We start from the raw sequence: 21188 nt of genomic DNA on the forward strand, positions 1-21188 counted from the left end.
CTAAGTCGATTTATAGTACACAAAAAAATGCAATTCATGGAATGCTAAGTCCATGACAGCAAGATCTGGTGTCAGGTGCTTCAGTTGTTCAACGGCGACAACTATGGCTCCAGGACATTGGTCCTTAGAAGCATGTGCATGAAGATTTTCGGGTTGTCATCGACAGAGCCATGTGGCTCTGGTATGGAAGTGGCGACAATATCATGCCGGCTTCTCGTTCTGGCAGCGGTAATGCTCGTTCGATGGTCTAGGAATTTGATGTACTCCCTCCGTAAAGAAATATAAGAGCATTTAAATCACTAAAGTAGTGATCTAAATGCTCTTATATTTCTTTACAAAGGAAGTAATTTTTATTATGTTTGGGATGCTTTGTAATTTTGATAATTTTTTATAATTGAATTTGGTATTTAAAAAATACTATAAGCGATAAAAGGTTATTTGTTGTATATGCCGTCGATTTTGTCCATAATATTAAGCCAGTCAATTATACTAAGGCACTGTTTATTTGAATTTTTGCTTCTACTTTTACATCTTTTCACTCCAGCAAAAAAGTCAAAAAGCCAAAAAGCTCATAAATAGGTGCTTTTTCGTCGGCTTTTGGATTATACCATCATATAACAATCTTCATTCATAAGGTTGCTGCTCCTTGTCGTCTGTGATGTTGATGGTGGTGTGGGTCGCGTTCTCTCGGTGGTGAGGGTTGGAGAAGACCATGGCGCGCAGACTCGACGACAATTTGCTGCGGTGGCGGCGGTGCGAGGCATCATGGACGGTACTGCCCAATACCTCGGAGGGGTGGAGTTGCGCGACATTACAGATGAAAATCCAGTGTGGTTTTGGCCGGGCCAGCGACGATGGCACCCGTAGGTGTCATTCCCCTCCCTGGAGGCGTCGCCGTGGCAGTTGTCTCCGGGCGAAAGCCTTGATTCGGCGCTGAATTGGCACGATGGCGGCGTTCTCGACGTCGTCTCTCTGTTGGGAGCATCGTGCCTGGAGACTTGGAGTTCTTATGTTGCGCTCCCTCGGTGTTCGCCCCTGCCCTGATCGTTCTTCCCCGGCGCAATGTACGGTCGTCGCCGGTGATTCCAAGACGGTGCCTTTTTTAGGTCGGATTGAGTCCTGCCATCCTCTTGTCCTCTCATGGGGGATGGTGCATTGACAAGGAAAGCTTGGAGGGAGCGGCCGTTCTTTGGAGGTGACCGGCGTCGGTCGAGACGCGGCGAGTTTTCGGTTTTGGAGAGGCTTTTTGCGTTGTGGTTGTGTTGTTGTGGATGGCTGTCCTTGGACTAGCCGGTTGTGGAGTTGTGCTACGCTCGTTGCTCGCAGCAAGTGGTAGCGTCTTGTACTTAATATTCTTTTCTTCTATAAAGCTATGATACGTAATTTGCGTACTCTCGAAAAAAAATTATAATTTTTTGCCAAATTGAAAAGGCTGTAAAAGCAGAAGAAAAAAACCCAAACAAACAGGGCTTAAGAGGAACTCATATACATCAAAACTCAAGTTTTGTGACATGTTTTCCTTTTTCGAAATAGTGTGGCTAAAATGCATCCACAACCACGAGCGTCATTTACTCATAGCTTTTGTATTCCTTTTGCTCTTAAATATAAGTGATTCTAATATAAATTATATACGAAGCAAAATGAGTGAACCTACACTCTAAAATAAGTATATATACATTTATATGTAGTTCGTATTGAAATCCTTAAAAAGACGAATATCTAGAAACGGAAGGAGTATAATTCATTGCACCGACCTATAGCCACGACTAAAGACTAGTCCAATAACTCAAGTCAATTTATAGTATATCCCAAAATTTTCATTCATTTATAGTAGAACTCCTAGCTGGTATAGGTGCTAAAAGGTTTTTTGTTGGGCGTGCCATCATTTGCCTATAAAAGGGCAAGGCCAACTTGAATAGGTACACGGATCACATTACGGCAGCGAGTGGCAACACTAGCTAACAGCCGGGCAGCACATACGCACACATCGTATCATTCCTAGACAAGAGCATGGCTCCGGCGATCGCCGCAAAGCCTCTCCTAAGCGATCTGGTGGCGCAATCCAAGCAAGTCCCGTCGAGCCACATCAGAGCGGTCGGAGACCGCCCGGACCTCGCCAATGTCGACCACGAGTCCGGCGCCGGCATTCCGCTCATCGACCTGAAGCAGCTCGACGGGCCGGGCCGTCGCAGGGTCGTCGAGGCCATCGGCGCGGCGTGCGAGAACGACGGGTTTTTCATGGTACGTAGTACGTGCACCGCTTGTTGAGACCAGTTAATCTTTTGTTCTGCCGATGTAGTAGCACGAGACGTTCGACAGAGCTCTGAACAACCTGACACTGGTCGTCACTGCGTATGTAGGTGACGAATCACGGCATCCCGGAGGCGGTCGTGGAGGGGATGCTGCGCGTGGCGAGGGAGTTCTTCCACCTGCCGGAGTCGGAGCGGCTCAAGTGCTACTCCGACGACCCCAAGAAGGCGATCCGGCTGTCCACGAGCTTCAACGTGCGCACGGAGAAGGTGAGCAACTGGCGCGACTTCCTCCGCCTGCATTGCTACCCGCTCGAGAGCTTCGTCGACCAGTGGCCCTCCAACCCGCCGGCCTTCAGGTGAGCACCCGTCGACGCTCGGCCTCATTTCTATCGTGTCAGGATGAACTTCCGTACGTGCAGCTGCTCACCAACTAATTAAGTTAGTTATACTAGCACTAATACTTAATTTTAGCCTACGACTTTTAATACTGTTGGTACCCATCGAATCTTTCAATACGGCCCGCTAAATAACCTGTCAAAACAACGAGGCGCATACCTAACATGTGCACCGTTAGACCTCTGTCAGGACGATGACAGGCTAGCTGTTGCAAATAAGGAATACTACAGTATAACAGAAAGTAGGAGAAAAGGAGGCAAAATATAACTGCTGTTCGGCTGCGGTGGCAGACTGATAGGTGTATTTTTCGGTGAGATTGAGTTCGAAATAAACTGACAATTTGCGCTGACCGTGTGAGCAGGGAGGTAGTCGGCACCTACTCGACGGAGGCGAGAGCGCTGGCGCTGAGGCTGCTGGAGGCGATATCGGAGAGCCTTGGGCTCGAGAGAGGCCACATGGTGAAGGCCATGGGGCGGCACGCGCAGCACATGGCGGTGAACTACTACCCGCCGTGCCCGCAGCCGGAGCTGACGTACGGACTGCCGGGGCACAAGGACCCTAATGCCGTCACGCTGCTCCTCCAGGACGGCGTGTCCGGGCTGCAGGTCCGGCGCGACGGCCGCTGGGTGGCCGTCAGCCCCGTGCCCGGGGCGCTGGTCATCAACATCGGCGATCAACTGCAGGTATCCTTCTAGACAGACACAACTGTGGACAGCACTCTACGGCATCCACTAACGTTTCGGCTATGGTATCGTGCAGGCTCTGAGCAACGATCGATACAAGAGCGTGCTCCACCGGGTGATCGTGAACAGCGAGAGCGAGAGGATCTCGGTGCCGACGTTCTACTGCCCGTCCCCGGACGCGGTGGTCGCGCCGGCGGAGGCGCTGGTGGACGGCGGCCACCCTCTGGCCTATCGGCCCTTCACCTACCAGGAGTACTACGAGGAGTTCTGGAACATGGGCCTCGAGTCCGCCAGCTGCCTCGACCGCTTCCGACCGATCGCATGATGGACTGTCCGTCCGGCTGGCTGTGGGCAACAAAATCTCACGGGCCACAAATGTTGCTTGCTACCGATGATGTGTCGCCATAGGGGAAGACCTCTGAAAGACGCCCGGAGCCGTCAGATATAGTTTTGGATGGCTATAAGATCGGGGTGAACGGGAGAACTTTGTCCGTACGAACTTCAGTTCTCCCTGACCTTAGCACTAGAGATACGACCGGTGCTTTCATAAAAGAAGAAGATGCGACCGGTATTTGACGCAAGGATAACTTGTGGGCGTCCATCGAGCTGTCTATCTTCTAAGTGCTTGAAACTTAACTAGTTTGTGAAATAAATTGGCGTTCGGGATAAATTAAACCATCCGGATTTACGTAACTACTCCCTCTGTCTGAAAAAGGTTGTCCCTCAAATGAATGTATCTAGCATCAAATTAGTGTTAGATACATTCATTTGAAAGACAAGTTTTTTCAGACAGAGGGAGTATTTTGCCAGGGACGGGCTTTGCCGAGGATACCTTCTGTCAGTGCCGTTGTTCACTATCAATCTATCGCGATTGACCACCTTCAGAAAGTATCCTTGCAGGCCGGCCAGAAATGATTTCTTTTTGGCCTCTCCATGTATGAGGTTGATGCGCATGGAAAAAAAATATTGTGCTATGACAACATAGCGTAGCTCTTAAAATCTGCTAGAGCTAGGCTATATCGTGTCGCTACAGTGAACTATTGTGTACTGATTTCATTTAGCGAGACATTTCTCAAAACGCTATAGCGTGCTATTAGCGGAGTTAGGGTGCTAATATTCTTGGTTGATGATCCAATGACAAGATCCTACAATTTCAAAAAAGAAGAGTTCGTGCAAGTGCCGGAACCCCTGATTGCTTTGATGAATTCTAGTGAGCTACTTATAAACATTGATGAGGATGAGCTATTTTCAGTCCGGTATGACAATATTAATATTGCTGATGTGTGGATTGGCGAAACGCATTTAGCAACCGAGTTCCACCCTGTTTGCCATAGTCAGCTTCCCGAACGCTTTGGTGGGTGAGAATTGGACGCATCGCCAATGGCGTTAATTGTTTGGCCGGACTCTTAGGCCTTCTTTGGATTGGAGGATTTTCACAGGATTTTCATGGGATATCAATCCTCTGGATTGTTTCCTATGAAACGCATTTGGATCAAAGGATTGGGCCATTAAAATTCCTCGGGATTGGGTCTTCAAGGTGCTGATTCCAAAGAAATTTACACATGAGGTCCGACCTCTGGAAAAAATCCACAGGATTGGTTATGTCATGGCAATCAAATCCTCTATTTTTCCTATTCCTTTGTTTTGCAAATCCTGTGATCCAAAGAAGCCCTTAGCCCCGAGGAAGGAGAGGAGTGGCATCGCCTAGATAATATTCTCGGGAGTACCGCAATAACCAATAATGCAGATTCTTTCCATTGGAAGTTGGAAAAATCAAGAAAATTCTCACCTATCTAATTTATCGTATGTTGCACAATGGGGCAGCCCAATTTCAAGCCATGGAGTTTGGAAAGCCATATTATCCACCAAGATAAAGATTTTCTTGTGACCTCTAGTTCGTGACCGTCTAACATCTGGGGTAGAAGTGCAGAAGAGGCATGGACGGGCTGACGGTCTTTGTCCTCTCTGTGGAACGATGGAAGACAATAACTATATTTTTTCCCTTGCATCATGGCCCAATTTCTATGGGGATGCATAAGGGATGTCACTAGGTATAGTTGGGCACTGGCATCTTTCGCCGATTTTCACACCCTGAGTGGGAGACTTTCCTGACTTTCACAAAGAGTTCCCTGGATTTGCTTTGCTTCTCTTGCCTGGACGCTTTAGCAAATTTGTAATAAAGATCTTATTGAATGACTTTTTTTATTAAGTATCCTGCTGATGGACTTTATAAAATGACTACATTCTTACAGCTTTGAAAGCTACTCAGCACGGAACCATTGACCATTGAGACGTTGTGCAAAAAACGTTGTCAACATGCTAAGGCTCCTAGGGAGGAGGGCAACAGCCATGGGGGAATATTTTCATATGATGCTTCATCGGCGCTTGGAGTTATTTTGTGTTCTGTGTCGTTTCGGCTTTTCAGCCAATGACCCTCTTGGGTTTGTATCAAACTTGAGTTCGTTCGTAGACTATCTTGTCATTTGTTGTAAAACCTTAATGGCTTCAGTTTGCTAAAACCGGGCAAGTGCCTCCTTACTAAAAAAAGGATACTAATATTTTGAATCACTTTGCACCGCCTATAATGGCACTCTCGCATGCAAGTATTACAAGCTACCTCTACACTTAATACGAATGCTAAAAATGTGGTTTTTCCGACCTCCTATTGATAAATTAGGGGCAAGACTTCAAGATTGGAGAAAAAAAATAAGCCGCTAGAATTGTGCTTGCTAAGCCCTTCTTATCTTCTATATTGAGGTTTATCACATGACAATCTTCGCTTTAATTGGGTGCATGCTGCAAAAAGTCAACAAGTTGTATAGGTCCATCATTTGGAAGGGCGATTATGGTGAACATGCTGGTGGTAGTCATTCCATTGTCAATCAGAGAACGATGTGTAGGCCAAATGAAATGGGTGGTGGTGGAGGTGGGGGGTTGCAACTCTTGACCCTGACCTCTGGTGGCCTTGGCTGCAATGAACGTTCCTAGAGTGGCCTTGGCATTGGTTGGCTCTCTCATGTTATGAGAAGACATGTGTCTTTCTTTAACAGCCACACAAATTAAAATTGGCAGTGGAGCAAAAACATGCTTTAGGTTTATTTTCTTTCTTCCCTTCTATTTTGGCTTTGTAAATAATATTTTTACTATTTCTTGATTTGCATTATATTAATGAAATTGGCCCAACATTTGTATTTTCCATCAAAGATAAACTTTTGTTGCACCCCATGCAACCAACTCATTTTTTAGAAACACTGTTTCACTCACCCCTATGAATGCACAACCTATCCTATGAGCACCTCCTGATACTGGGCCTGACAGAAACACCATCTTCCACTGAACGAACATTGCTAAAAAGTCTAAAATAAATTCAGAGAAATGCAAAGCACATTTGCAAAGTCTATGACTTAAAGCGGGGTGGACTGGTTCCGCAACAAGACCGGTTACCATCTGAGCTATGCTTAGTAATGCAACCAACTTATGAGGTTGATTAATTGTTGCATGTTTGTGGACGTAACTCAACACGAGCAATCTAAATGACCAGAGAAAGGATATACTTCGTCTCCTGAAAAAGGGCACTCGGCGACAAATTGTTCAAGTTCTGAAAGTCAAGGGGCTTCATGTTAATACGATCGGTCTCAACCACCACCCAACCCATGAACCAATGTCAGCCTCTTCAGCCCATATCGTGCTATCATGGGACACAATACACACGAGCGGAAATGGGCTTTATATGTTTTTTGTTACATATGATCAATGGTAATAAGACAGTAGGTTATTTTCTCTATAGTGAATGTCATACCACCTAAAAGCCTTCATGAGAAAACACTCATATAATAACATGGTTATTAGAGTATCTACTAGGTTCACTATAAACACTTAGAGCACAACTAATAATATAACGAACTAGTGGCTATATACTACTGACATGTCATCTATACGATAGATTGACTATTATATCTTGTTTTTCACCTTCTCTCGTTCTCTTTTCTTTATTTTATTTCATGTTTGCTTTGTGACACTTGTGATCTCGCATGAGATCTCACTCTTATTTTACAATGTTTCTCTTCTTCATATAAACAAAAGTGTCATAGGACACATGTTAGAAGCCTCTTATTATATTTGCTCTTAGTGCTTGCATGTGGAGAGGCAATGATATGCACAGATTGGGAAGATGGAATCCTATATACCTAAGAGACTCGTGCACTACCTTATTTATCTTAACATACAGCCTATCCACATTGGCAACCATGTGATCTAAGAAAAGACTGACTTCACAAGCAGCCATGTCATGGCTAACCCTAACGTTGCCGGCCACATTGTTCACGCCAAGAAAACAACACATCATAGTCCCTTCATTTCTCTTGATGGATTTAAGCCGATAACATGGGTTGTATGAACCCCACTGTCGGTGTCAAAACCGGTGGATCTCGGATAGGGGGTCCCAAACTGTGCGTCTAAGGATCGATGGTAACAGGAGACAAGGGACACGATATTTACCCAGGTTCGGGCCCTCTTGATGGAGGTAATACCCTACTTCCTGCTTGATTGACTTTGATGATTATAGGGGTTACAAGAGTAGATCTACCACGAGATCGTAATGGCTAAACCCTAGATGTCTAGCCTATATGATTATGATTGCCTCTACAAACTAAACCATCCGGTTAATATAGACACCAGAGGGGGCTAGGGTTGTACAGAGTCGGTTTACAGAGAAATGAAATCTTCATATCCGCACGCTAAGCTTGCCTTCCACGCCAAGGAGAGTCCCATCCGGACACGAGGGAGAGCCTTCCATCTTGTATCTTCACGGCCCATCTGTACGGCCCACATTGCACAGCCCGGGCGCGCGAGGACCCCATAATCCTGGACTCCCTCAGTAGCCCCCAAACCAGTCTTCAATGACGATGTGTCCAGCGCGTAAATTGTCTTCGGCATTGCAGGGAGGGTTCCTCCACCGAATACTTCAAAGTATCTGAACCGAAAAGCTATATTCGGCCCTCACATCTTCAGTATTTGGTAAGGTGAATTCTTCAAACAACTTGGTTCTCATTAAATGTCGTACCTTCGGTTTCTGTGCTTCCGTCGCCTCAGCTTCCACGTGGCCAACGAACATGAAGGGTCCAAGCGTTTTTACAAATAACCCCTTGATAGTGTACGGAAGGTGTCTATTTAAAGAGATCAAATCTCAGATGCCATTCAACACCAGGCGAAAAACTCCTTCGAACTTGCCTCGAGAAACCACACAATCATGGCCAGTGCTCCCAGTTCTTCCTCCCGCCCCCATGGCCCTCAAAAAGGCGATTGGGAGAGCTGCTCTGTATCCCAGCCCCAGCTGACCAGGCTCCAGGTGCAGGGCTATCTCCCACCTGCAGATCTAGTTCCTGTTCGGGCGGGATTAACTTCCTTTACTGGTGTAACGCCCCGAGACCGACGCGCCAGGTGTCTTCCAGTTATTCGCTCTTGTTGCCTTGTCATTTGCTTGCGTGTTGCATTGTGCCATGTCATCATGTGCATTGCATCTGCATATTTTTAAAACTTGCATCCGTCCGGGTTCCTCCAGTTCCGTCCGCTGTCCCTTCTGAGCCCAAACACACTTGCACGCGCCCGCGGCATCTCCGAAATATTATTTTATAACTGGCCGGAAAATGTTCTTGGAATGGGTTGAAAGTTGGCATGCGGTGTTGTTATGTTGTCAGAAGGCCGCCTGCCAAGTTTTGTCGCATTCGGAGTCCGTTTGACACCCTAACGGTTAACTATAGCGGCACCGCTGCCGGTTTAACGTCGAACATTTTCGGTCTTCGAAAACTGTTGTCGAGCCTCTCTCTCTCTCTCTTCTCTCCTCTCAGCCCGAGGCCTTCTGCACAGCCCACAAATTCCAACCTACCCCTCGCATGCACGTCCGAAACTTCCCCGGGCCCAACCCGGGCATTCGTTACCAACGTATCCGGATCAACCCCGTACAACCTCCTGCATCTTTCGTTTCTTCATTTGACTACTTTGTTGACCCATACCCATCTGATCTCAATCAGATGATCCAAACTCCCCCCTTTCTCTATATATATATATACCAAGCCATACCTATTTTTTGACAAACCCTAGAAATTAGGAGCTTTGTCCCTTCACGCCGCCGCCGCCACACTCAAATCCCCATCGGGATCTCCCCTTGCCCGAGCCACCCGCCCAACCTCCTTCATCCTCGGGATCCCTTCCGATCCTCTCTCCCAACCAATCAGCTTCGCCGCCTCCCCTGTTCGGTCCTCGCCGCATCCGCAACTCCCCTGCTTCCCTCGCACTCGGGCACACAGCCAGTCGAGTGCCCACCTCCAGATCGAGCAGGAGGCTCGATCTCGAGCTTCTCGAGCCGCCGGCGACCAGGGGCCCTCCCGTCGTGCCCCTTTTATTTTCTCCTCCTTCCCCTGGTTCCTTTTTTCTCTCTCGAAGTCTCATATCTCTCTCTCTCTCTCTCTCTCTCTCTCTCTCTCTCTCTGTTCGTGCAACAGGAGTTCTGCCTCGACACCATGGCCATCGCCCCGCTTCTTTGAGACCAGCCGACATTGATCTGCTTCCATGCCGCCTCCCGCCGTCGACCGCAAGTCACCGGAGCACCAGGATCCCTCCAGCCCCTTGCTCCAGCGCGCCTCCTACCCCGAGCCCTCCCACGGCGCCCTCGTTCCCGAGCACGTCGACCCTGCCGCCTTGAATTCCCGTGCCAAAGCACCACCTCGCGCGCCTCCGTCCTCAAGAAGGAGCTCGATCTGTTGCCAGCGACCTCGCCCTCTGAAGACCTCCACCGCCCAGGGCCCCGGCGATCTCTCCGTCCTGCCCTCCTCCACCGCACCAGCGAGCGCGACGCGGGAGCACCGCCGGCATCGCCGCTGCCGTCTCGAACCTCTCATGCCGCGCCTCTGTGGACCCCGCGCCAAGTACCTTCCTTGCCGGAGAGATCCTCGTCGTTGCCCTTCTCCCTCCGCCTTGCCTGCTCGCCGGAGCTCGTGCACTGCTCTGCATCGTGCCGCCGTGCCCGCTGGCCCCTGTCGTGCTGCTCTGCTTCGCCCGCTCGTCCCCGTTGACCCATTCAAGCGCCAGCGTGGCCAGCCTCCTGGGCCGCAAGCACGCCCGAGGCCCAGATCTGCGCCACTTGGGCCTCCTCCTCTCCAGCTGGGCTTGGCCCATGGGTGAGCTCCCCACAGCCCCTCCTGTTCAGCCCAGCGATGCAGCAGATTCAGCCCAGTGCATGTTTTTTTTCCTGTCTGTGAATTTGCCTAATTTTCCAGAGAGTGCTAGTTTTGCAGAAAACCCCTCAAACTTCATGCATATAAAAACTCTACAACCATGCATCGGAATTAAACAAACCTTATATGTAAGTTGCTTAGAATTTTGCCTAGTTTCATAATATCCAACTTTCATCCTTGGTAAAAATGTTTAACTTGCCGTTTGATTAAGTTTGCTTAAATAACATGCTAAAATGTTTTAATTTCATAACTAAATAACCGTAGCTCCATTTTAAACAATCTTTATATGTAAATGGGGTAGGAAAATGCCTAGATTAACATGATGTACTTACTTTGCATGTTTAACAACTATAAAATATGGTTTAGGGCAGAACAGTACCAAATTCATAATATGCATATGAGGATTTTCCAGACTTGTTGCTTGTTGTTCCGGCCTCATTTAAACTTGCCTAGATAGGTAGTTTTATTATGCTTTACCTCTTGCCATGTTTAACAACATTTAATATTGGTGGTTACCTAGACGGGAGAGAACTAAATAATCGAACGTGGTGTTTCATCAATATGCAACTCGTTGAATATTGAGCTCCATTTAACTTGTAGTTTTGTTTGTGCACTCTGCCATGCCATGCCATGCCTCTTTAAACCGGACATGCATCATACTTGGTTGCGCATCTTGCCATTTTTATGTGATGGTTGTTTACTATGTTGCTTGCTTCTTTCCGGGTTGCTTCTCTCGTTAGCTTCGGTTTCGTTCCGGAGTTGTGAGGATTCATTCGACTATGTTCACTTGTCTTCTTCTTGGACTCGTTCTTCTTCCTTGCGGGATCTCAGGCAAGATGACCATACCCTCGAAATCATTTCTACCTTTGCTTGCTAGTTGTTCGTTCTACCGTTATGCCGCACTACCTACCATTTTTTTATCATGCCTCCCATGTTGCCATGTCAAGCCTCTAACCAACCTTCCTAGCAAACCGTTGTTTAGCTATGTTACCGCTTTTGCTCAGCACCTCTTATAGCGTTGCTAGTTGGATGTGAAGCTGAAGTTTGTTCCATGTTGGAACATGGATATGTTGGGATATCACAATATCTCTTATTTAATTAATGCATCAATATACTTGGTAAAGGGTGGAAGGCTCGGCCTTATGCCTGGTGTTTTGTTCCACTCTTGCCACCCTAGTTTCCGTCATACCGGTGTTATGTTCCTTGATTTTGCGTTCCTTACGCAGTTGGGTGTTATGGGAACCCCTTGACAGTTTGCTTTGAATAAAACTCCTGTAGCAAGGCCCAAACCTTGGGAGTAATTAACCTATAACCTTTCCCTTGGGAGTAATTAACCCAAGGGTCATATTTATTTTAACCCCCCCGGGCCAGTGCTTCTCTAAGTGTTGGTTCGAACCGAGCCGCCTGCGGGGCCACCTTGGGGAAACTCGAGGGTTGGTTTTACTCATAGCTTGTCTCATCCGGTGTTTCCCTGAGAACGAGATACGTGCGACTCCTATCGGGATTGTCGGCACATCAGGTGGCTTTGCTGGTCTTGTTTTACCATTGTCTAAATGTCTTGTAACCAGGATTCTGAGACTGCTCGGGTCTTTTCGGGAGAATGAATATCCTCGTTGACCGTGAGAGCTTGTGATGGGCTAAGTTGGGACACCCCTGCAGGGTTTAAACTTTCAAGAGCCGTGCCCGTGGTTATGTGGCAGATGGGAATTTGTTAATGTCCGGTTGTAGAGAACTTGACACATGACTTAATTAAAATGCATCAACCGTGTGTGTAGCCGTGATGGTCTCGTTTCGGTGGAGTCCGGGAAGTGAACACGATCTTGTGTTATGCTTGAATGTAAGTAGTTTCAGTATCACTTCTTGATCACTTCTAGCTTCACGACCATTGCGTTGCTTCTCTTCTTGCTCTTATTTGCGTATGTTAGCCACCATATTTTCTTAGTGCTTGCTGCAGCTCCACCTCATTACCCTATCCTACCCACAAGCTTAAATAGTCTTGATCTCGCGGGTGTGAGATTGCTGAGTCCTCGTGACTCATAGATACTTCCAGACAGTTGCAGGTGCCGATGATACCAGTGCAGGTGATGCAACCGAGCTCAAGTGGGAGCTCGATGAAGATCTTGATCGTTGTTTTGTGTCTTTTCTAGTTGATCAATAGTGGTGCCCAGTTGGGACGATCGGGGATCTAGCATTTGGGGTTGTCTTCTTTTATTTTGGTTCCGTAGTCGGACCTTGATTGTATTCTGGATGATGTATGTTTAACTTGTTATTTGTGTGAAGTGGCGATTGTAAGCCAACTCTTTATCCCTTTCTTATTCAGTACATGGGATTGTGTGAAGATTACCCCCATGCAGTTATGCCTCTAAGTCGTGCCTCGACACGTGGGAGATACAACCGCATTGTGGGTGTTACAAGTTGGTAATCATAGCGATCCCTGACTTAGGAGCCCCCTGCTTGATTGAATCGCTGACATTGTTGAGTCTATAACAAAATATTTTGAGTCTTAGGATTATATATATCGGAGAGTAGGATTTTTTTTACTCCTTTGTCCCTTCGTCGCTCTGGTGAGGCCTCCTGACGTAGAAGTTTTGACTCTCCTCTCCTCAAATTTCACTAAAAAAAATTTAGGATCACGCGGGTATCTTGGAATCATTTTGATAGTCTTGTGACGAGAACATTGTTCTTGGTGCCTCCTAACATTTAGGGGTTGTGGCATTGTCCCGGGGAGTTGAGCTCCGAGGTGTTGTCGTCAAAATTTTATCATTGCAGTTCTAGAATACCTGAGTTCGCCGACATCGAAAATCTCTTTTATGCAGTTGTTGGTGAGATAACCTCGACGCCACCCAGTACTGGGGCAGGAGTTCGAGAGTATTGCCATAACTCGTATAACAGATGCTTTTCGAAGGTTGAGGTACATGATTTCCGAAGGTTTCTTGGTTATGTGTTGAAGGATGGATACAACTGGATGTAGGGGTTGTTAGTTTGGGTGAGATATTATGCTTCCCCTGCATCCCCAACACCTGATTGCATAACCAGAAAGTTTCGGGAGTTTATAAGTGGAAATTCAAGTATCACGTAGGATATCCTTCCAACGGACACATAATACGATATGGGGTCTATCATATGTTTGTTTCCGGCTTATTCTGTGAGCCAAATCCTTATTTTGTTTTTGTTGTGGTGTTCGAGTTGCTTCAATGTCAAGTGTTGATTCCATACCTTTCCTAAGCAGTGTTCTCTATGTGGATACTAATCCTTCATGATAATGGAGATTGTCATGTCAATCCTTTTCAACCGGCGTGTTTCTCTTCAAGTGGATCCGATCATTTTCAACGTCCGCAAGATCAACTCAAAGTCTTCTCAACGTTATTTGTTTCATACGTCCCAAGTTGCCTTTGTTTTTCCAGCTCTCCCACCCTTTTTCTTCAAGAACTCGGATTTCTTAATCAAGTATCCATCTTATTGATGGGAAGTCTCTCCATTCTTTTCTGTTAGTGTTTCTTATCCGGTGATTCTCAGGAAGATACTAACGGAGCCTTAAGTTCATCATTATTCATTCTCTTTCTTCTCCGGTGGATTCAAGTCAAGCTTTGTCGATCATATCCTTTCCTCGTTTCAAATGTCTTCTCATGCCGGTGCACTTCTTAATCATCCACTTCTCGCTATTCAATTGTTCCGGAGTGCCGAAGATATCTCAGCAGATTCACGTTTCCTTTCTCGATCCGATCAAGTTATTTCGAGGTTGTTATCTCATTCAAGCCATTTAATTCAACCGGTGCATTCTCTCTTTTAAATTGTTCAACGGTGTTTCTCTTGAGTGGGCCCTAACCCACAGGTCTTTTCCTAGGATCTTACCTGACTCTTCTAATTTTCCCAGAGTTATTCTTAAATTCATTTCAAAGTTTGACGTAAGAATGAATTATCATCAGTCAAATGTCTTTCTCCAAGATCATTCAAATTCTTTTCATTGTTAGCTCAACCTCTTCGCTTTTATTTTCTCCCTGAGTATCTAAACAATTCATGGTGGTGTTTCTCATCGTCATTCAACACTTGAAGACCGAAGAAGAGTTCCTCTTAAATCCTTATCCGTTCTTTCAAAGATGCCAGTTCAAGCTTGTTGCCATCCTCTCATAATTGTTTTCGATTGTGAGAATTCTTTTTAACCATCCGGAGCATTTCAGGAGTTGTTTTCGTTTTTCTTGAACATCCAAAGGCCATCATTTCAGAAGATTTATTCATTCCAGCTTTCAGGTCTCGTTCTCCAAATCTTGTCGGTGCATCATTCAAGTATTCTCCAATCAGCTTGTGATCTCTTCGTTCACTTGTATCTAAATTCTCTCAAGTATCTTCATTCACTTTCCAATTATTCCCGATGAATTCTGCCTTTGCTTCATTCTTTTTCAAGTTATTACGGTGGTTTGTTCAAGATTCCTCTTCCTATGTTCTCATATCAATTCATTCGTTCATTCCAATCCTACCGGCGGATCGTTGAAGACCTTTCTCAAGTTTGCGTTATATCTCTCTTAATCCTTTCTACGAGAATAAGTAGTATGCCAAATCCATTGCTTGTCATCAATTTAAATTGGTGAAGGATACGCATAACATAGTTCTTATTATTGTTCCATCCAAGTGATCTAGTTTCTTCGTTCCAGAGTTGTTCATCATGTCACATTTCTCGGTTCGAGATGCTTCATCTTTTCTTTTCTGGACTTTCAAGTTTTTCCACTTTATCTCGTCGCGAAGCTCCATCTAAATCATCGCAAGGCTTCACCTTATGTTCTAAACTTCTCTTTTTTTATCATCCTTTTATTACCGGAGTTCTTTATGGAAGCTCTGCATGGTAGTTCATCAAGGATTCTTTTAATTCTTCAATTGTTCTTCATGATTTTTCTCGAAGTTATGGTCCGCCAAGCTATACTCAAAATAAACATGGTGTTCAACACATGTCTTGTTTTGAGGAATTCAAGCAATTCTTCATATTTATCTTATCTTTTTAGGTGGTGTTATGTCATTTTGACAGTTTCCTTCATGTTTCATGGTTGACAAGTTGGCAGGAATGAGATATTTAAATCCATCATTTTCTCTTCGTTCACGAGATCTTTTCAATCCATCAATCTCTGCATTGTTCCCTGTCAATCATTGTTTTTCAGTGGCAGAATTTCACCTCAAGATTTCGAGATGTTTTCCATAAGCGCACAACAAGCTTACTCTTTTCGTTGTTGGTTTTTCCAACAACTCTGTTCGACCCTTCTCCTAAAGATGCCTTTTCAAGCTCATTTGAGGTAGAAGATGTTGTTTTCTCCTCCGTTCTTTTGATTCCATTCTTACATTTGTTCCGGAGGCATTGTGATGTTTCTCTCTTCGACCCATCATATTGTTTTGTCAAGTTTATGTTCAATTCCTTCCATTTACAATCAGAGTGCTGTCCAAATTATATCATTCTTATTCCTTCTTTATCTTGTTTTAACCATAGTGTTGTGTCTATCATTCCTCTTCTAACCGGAGTCTCATCCAAGTGCTTTCATTTTGCCAAGTTCATATATTGCCTTCCATTTCCAACCGGAGTGTTGTCGTAATTGATCTTTATCGTTCCTTGTACATCTCATTTCTACCGGAGTGCTTGCATGTACTTCTTGTCCATTGCAACCCTTTTCTTATGTCTTTCAACCTACAAGGCTCTAGTAAGGTTCCTTGGTCCTCTTTTCTAGCAGAGTGTCTTCAACTTTGTTCATCTTTGTTGTATTCTTTATTTCAAGTTGTTCAACCTCTCAAGGTTCGTGGTTTCACTCGTTTGTCCAAGAAGCAACTTAGTTTTACCTCTTCTCTTCCTCTTCTGTTTCTCTCCGGTGCCATCCTAGATCTCGGGACGAGATCCTCTTGTAGTGGTGGAGTGTTGTAATGCCCCGAGACCGACGCGCCAGGTGTCTTCCAGTTATTCGCTGTTGTTGCCTTGTTATTTGCTTGTGTGTTGCATTTTTCCATGTCATCATGTGCATTGCATCTGCATGTTTTCAGAACTTGCTTCCGTCCGGGTTCCCCCAGTTCCGTCCGTTGTCCGTTCTGAGCCCAGACACACTTGCATGCGCCCGCGGCACCTCCGAAATATTATTTTATAAGTGTCTGGAAAATGTTATCGGAATGGGTTGAAATTTGGCATGCGGTGTTTTCATGTTGTCAATAGGCCGCCTGCCAAGTTTCATCGCATTCGAAGTCAGTTTGATGCCTCAACGGTTAACTATAGCGGCACCGCTGCCGGTCTAACATCGGACGTTTTCGGTCTTTGAAAACTGCTGTCGAGCCTCTCTCTCTTTTCTCTCCTCTCAGCCCGAGGCCTTCTTCACAGCCCACAAGTTCCAACCGACCCCTCGCATGCGCGTCCGAAACTTCCCCGGACCCGACTCGGGCATTTGTTACCAACCGATCCAGATCAACCCCGTACAACCTCCCGCATCTTCCGTTTCTTCATTTGACTACTCTGTTGACCCGTAGCCATCCGATCTCAATCAGATGATCCAAACTCCCCCCTTTCGCAATATATAGACCAAGACATACCAATTTTTGGACAAACCCTAGAAATTAGGAGGTTTGTCCCTTCATGCTGCTGCCGCAACACTCAAATCCCCATCGGGATCTCCCCCTGCCCAAGCCACCCGACCAACCTCCTTCATCCTCGGGATCCCTCCCGATTCTCTCTCCCAACCAATCAGCTTCGCCGCCTCCCCTATTCGGTCGTCGCCGCATCCGCAGCTTCCCTGCTTTCCTCGTGCTCGGGCACGCAGCCAGCCGAGTGCCTACCTCCAAATTGAGCAGGAGGCTCGATCTCGAGCTTCTCGAGCCGCCAGCGACCAGGGGCCCTCCCGTCGTGCCCATTATATTTCTCCTCCTTCCCATGGTTCCTTTTTTCTCTCTCGAAGTCTCATCTCTCTCTCTCTCTCTGTTCGTGCAATAGGAGTTCTGCCTCGACACCATGGCCATTTCCCCGCTTCTTCGAGACCAGTCGACATTGATCTACTTCCATGCCGCCTCCCGCCGTCAACCGCAAGTCACCGGAGCACCAGGAGCCCTCCAGCCCCTTGCTCCAGCGCGCCTCCTACCCCGAGCGCCTCCCATGGCTCCCTCGTTCCCGAGCTCGTTGACGCCACCGCTTTGAATTCTCGTGCCGAAGCACCACCTCGCGCGCCTCCGTCCTCAAGAAGGAGCTTGACCTGCTGCCGGCGACCTCGCCCTCCGACGAACTCCACCACCCAGGGCCCCAGCAACCTCTCCATCCTGGCCTCCTCTGCCGCACCGGCGAGCGCGACGCGGGAGCACCGCTTGCATCGCCGCTGCCGTATCGAACCTCTCCTGTTGCGCCTCCGTTGACCCTGCGCCAAGTACCTGCCTCGCGGGAGAGATCCTCGCCACCGCCCTTCTCCCTCCGCCTTGTCCGCTCGCCGGAGCTCGTGCGCTGATCTGCATCGTTCCGCCGTGCCCGCTGGCCCCTGTCATGCTGCTCTGCTTCGCCCGCTCGTCCTCGTTGACCCGTTCAAGCGCCTGCGTGGCCAACCTCCTGGGCCGCAAGCACGCCCGAGGCCCAGATCTGCGCCGCTTGGGCCTCCTCCTCTCCAGCTGGGCTTGGCCCATGGGTGAGCTCCCCACAAACCTCCTATTTAGCCCAACGATGCAGCAGATTCAGCCCAGTGCATGTTTTTTCCTGTCTGTGAATTTTCCTAGTTTTCCAGAGAATGCCAGTTTTGCAGAAAACCCCTCAAACTTCATGCATATAAAAACTCTACAACCATGCATCGGAATTAAACAAACCTTATATGTAACTTGCTTATAATTTTTCCTAGTTTCATAATATCCAACTTTCATCCTTAGTAAAAATGTTTAACTTGCTGTTTGATTAAGTTTGCTTAAATAACATGCTAAAAGGTTTTAATTTCATAACTAAATAATTGTAGCTCCATTTTAAATAATCTTTATATGTAGATGGGGTAGAAAAATGCCTAGATTAACATGATGTACTTACTTTGCATGTTTAACAACTCTAAAATATGGTTTAGGGCAGAACAGTACCAAATTCATAATATGCATATGAGGATTTTTTGGACTTGTTGCTTGTTGTTCCGGCCTCATTTAAACTTGCCTAGATAGGTAGTTTTATTATGCTTCACCTGTGGCCATGTTTAACAACATTTAATATTGTTGGGTACCTAAATGGGAGAGAACTAAATAATCGAACGTGGTGTTTCATCAATACGCAACTCGTTGCATATTGAGCTCCATTTAACTTGTAGTTTTGTTTGTGCACTTTGCCATGCCATGCCTCTTTAAACCGGACATGCATCATACTTGGTTGCGCATCATGCCATGTTTATGTGATGGTTGTTTACTATGTTGCTTGCTTCTTTCCGGGTTGCTTCTCTGGTTAGCTTCGGCTTCGTTCTGGAGTTGTGAGGATTCGTTTGACTACGTCCGCTTATCTTCTTCTTAGACTCGTTCTTCTTCCTTGCGGGATCTCAGGCAAGATGACCATACACTCGAAATCATTTCTATCTTTGCTTGCTAGTTGTTCGTTCTACCGCCATGTAGCGCTACCTACCATTTGTTTATCATGTCTCCCATGTTGCCATGTCAAGCCTCTAACCCACCTTCCTAGCAAACCGTTGTTTGGCTATGTTACCGCTTTTGCTCAGCCCCTCTTATAGCATTGCTAGTTGGAGGTGAAGCTGAAGTTTGTTCCATGTTGGAACATGGATCTGTTGGGATATCACAATATCTCTTATTTAATTAATGCATCTATATACTTGGTAAAGGGTGGAAGGCTCGGCCTTATTCCTGGTGTTTTGTTCCACTCTTGCTGCCCTAGTTTCCGTCATACTGGTGTTATGTTCCTTGATTTTGCGTTCCTTACGCGGTTGGGTGTTATGGGAACCCCTTGACAGTTAGCTTTGAATAAAACTCCTCCAGCAAGGCCCAACCTTGGTTTTACTTTTGCCTAACAACCTATTACCTTTCCCTTGGGAGTAATTAACCCGAGAGTCGTCTTTATTTTAACCCCCCGGGCCAGTGCTTATCTAAGTGTTGGTCCAAACCGAGCCGCCTGTGGGGCCACCTCGGGGAAACTCGAGGGCTGTTTTTACTCGTAGCTTGTCTCATCCGGTGTTGCCCTGAGAACGACATACGTGCGACTCCTATCTGGATTATCAGCACATCAAGTGGCTTTGCTGGTCTTGTTTTACCATTGTCAAAATGTCTTGTAACCGGGATTCCGAGACTGATCGGGTCGTTCCGGGAGAGGGAATATCCTTCGTTGACTGTGAGAGCTTGTGATGGGCTAAGTTGGGACACCCCTGCAGGGTTTAAACTTTCGAGAGTCGTGCCCGCGGTTATGTAGCAGATGGGAATTTGTTAATATCCGGTTGTATTGAACTTGACACTTGACTTAATTAAAATGCATCAACCGCGTGTGTAGTCGTGATGGTCTCTTTTCGGCGTAGTCCGGGAAGTGAACACGGTCTTGTGTTATGCTTGAATGTATGTAGTTTCACGATCACTTCTAGCTTCACGACCGTTGCGTTGCTTCTCTTCTCGCTCTTATTTGCGTATTTTAGCCACCATATTTTCTTAGTGCTTGCTGCGGCTCCACCTCATTACCCTATCTGACCCATTAGCTTAAATAGTCCTGATCTCGTGGGTGTGAGATTGATGAGTCCTCATGACTCACAGATACTTCCAAACAGTTGAAGGTGCCGATGATACCAGTTCAGGTGATGCAACTAAGCTCAAGTGGGAGCTCGATGAAGATCTTGATCATTGTTTTGTGTCTTTTCCGGTTGATCAGTAGTGGTGCCTAGTTGGGACGATCGGGGATCTAGCATTTGGGGTTGTCTTCTTTTATTTTGGTTCCGTAGTCAGACCTTGATTGTATTATGGATGATGTATGTTTAACTTGTTATTTTTGTGAAGTGCTGATTGTAAGCCAACTCTTTATCCCTTTCTTGTTCAGTACATGGGATTGTGTGAAGATTACCCCACTTTCGACTAAACCACCATGCGGTTATGCCTCTAAGTCGCGCCTTGACACGTGGGAGATATAGCCGCTTTGTGGGTGTTGCAACTGGCGAAGCCCTCGCGGAAAATTTCCCCAATCTTCATAAGGGGAGCGAGCGTGTTGCATTTCATTTCTCCTAAGAGGCGTTGGATTTCTAATCCATCCTTTCCTCCGAGGTCTCCTGGAGTACTATGGCCTCCAACTGCACAACCTTACGCTGGGCTCCATACTGCATATCCCGAGCTTTATCGCTCTTTGCGAGCTGTTCCTAGGTTGCGAGGCCCATTTTGAGCAATGGAGGAAGCTTTTCTGCCTTGTACCTCGCTCCCAAAAGGGATCCAAATTCGAGGTGGGCGGCGCCGAAGTGTGGCGCATAGCCGGAACAGGATATCTGTTCGGCACTTCGAAGAAGGCATCCGAGGAGTTGCCCTCAGAGTGGGTTTATATTGAAGACGTTGTTCTTTTGGACCCAATCCAACGTGGCCTACCTGAATTTTCCAATAGCCCGTTAAAGAAGCACCATAGCTGGAGCCCCCGGAGCCTCGAGGAGGAAGACAACGCGGAAGTTAAGAAGTTAATGGACAAGATAAAA

The 21188-nt window shown here is 46.5% G+C and overlaps 1 protein-coding gene across 1 annotated transcript; it reads left to right on the forward strand.

Moving 5' to 3' along the window:
* Positions 1–1936: 1936 nt before the first annotated feature.
* LOC123185801 (protein DMR6-LIKE OXYGENASE 1) lies at positions 1937–4001 on the forward strand. Its single transcript, XM_044597624.1, has 4 exons — positions 1937–2241; positions 2361–2608; positions 3010–3331; positions 3408–4001. Exons 1-4 carry the CDS (start codon positions 2011–2013, stop codon positions 3654–3656), a joined length of 1050 nt encoding a protein of 349 aa, XP_044453559.1. The 5' UTR covers positions 1937–2010; the 3' UTR covers positions 3657–4001.
* Positions 4002–21188: the final 17187 nt, after the last annotated feature.

The sequence above is a fragment of the Triticum aestivum genome, chromosome 2A, assembly GCF_018294505.1.
Source record: "Triticum aestivum cultivar Chinese Spring chromosome 2A, IWGSC CS RefSeq v2.1, whole genome shotgun sequence".
NCBI lineage: Eukaryota > Viridiplantae > Streptophyta > Magnoliopsida > Poales > Poaceae > Triticum > Triticum aestivum.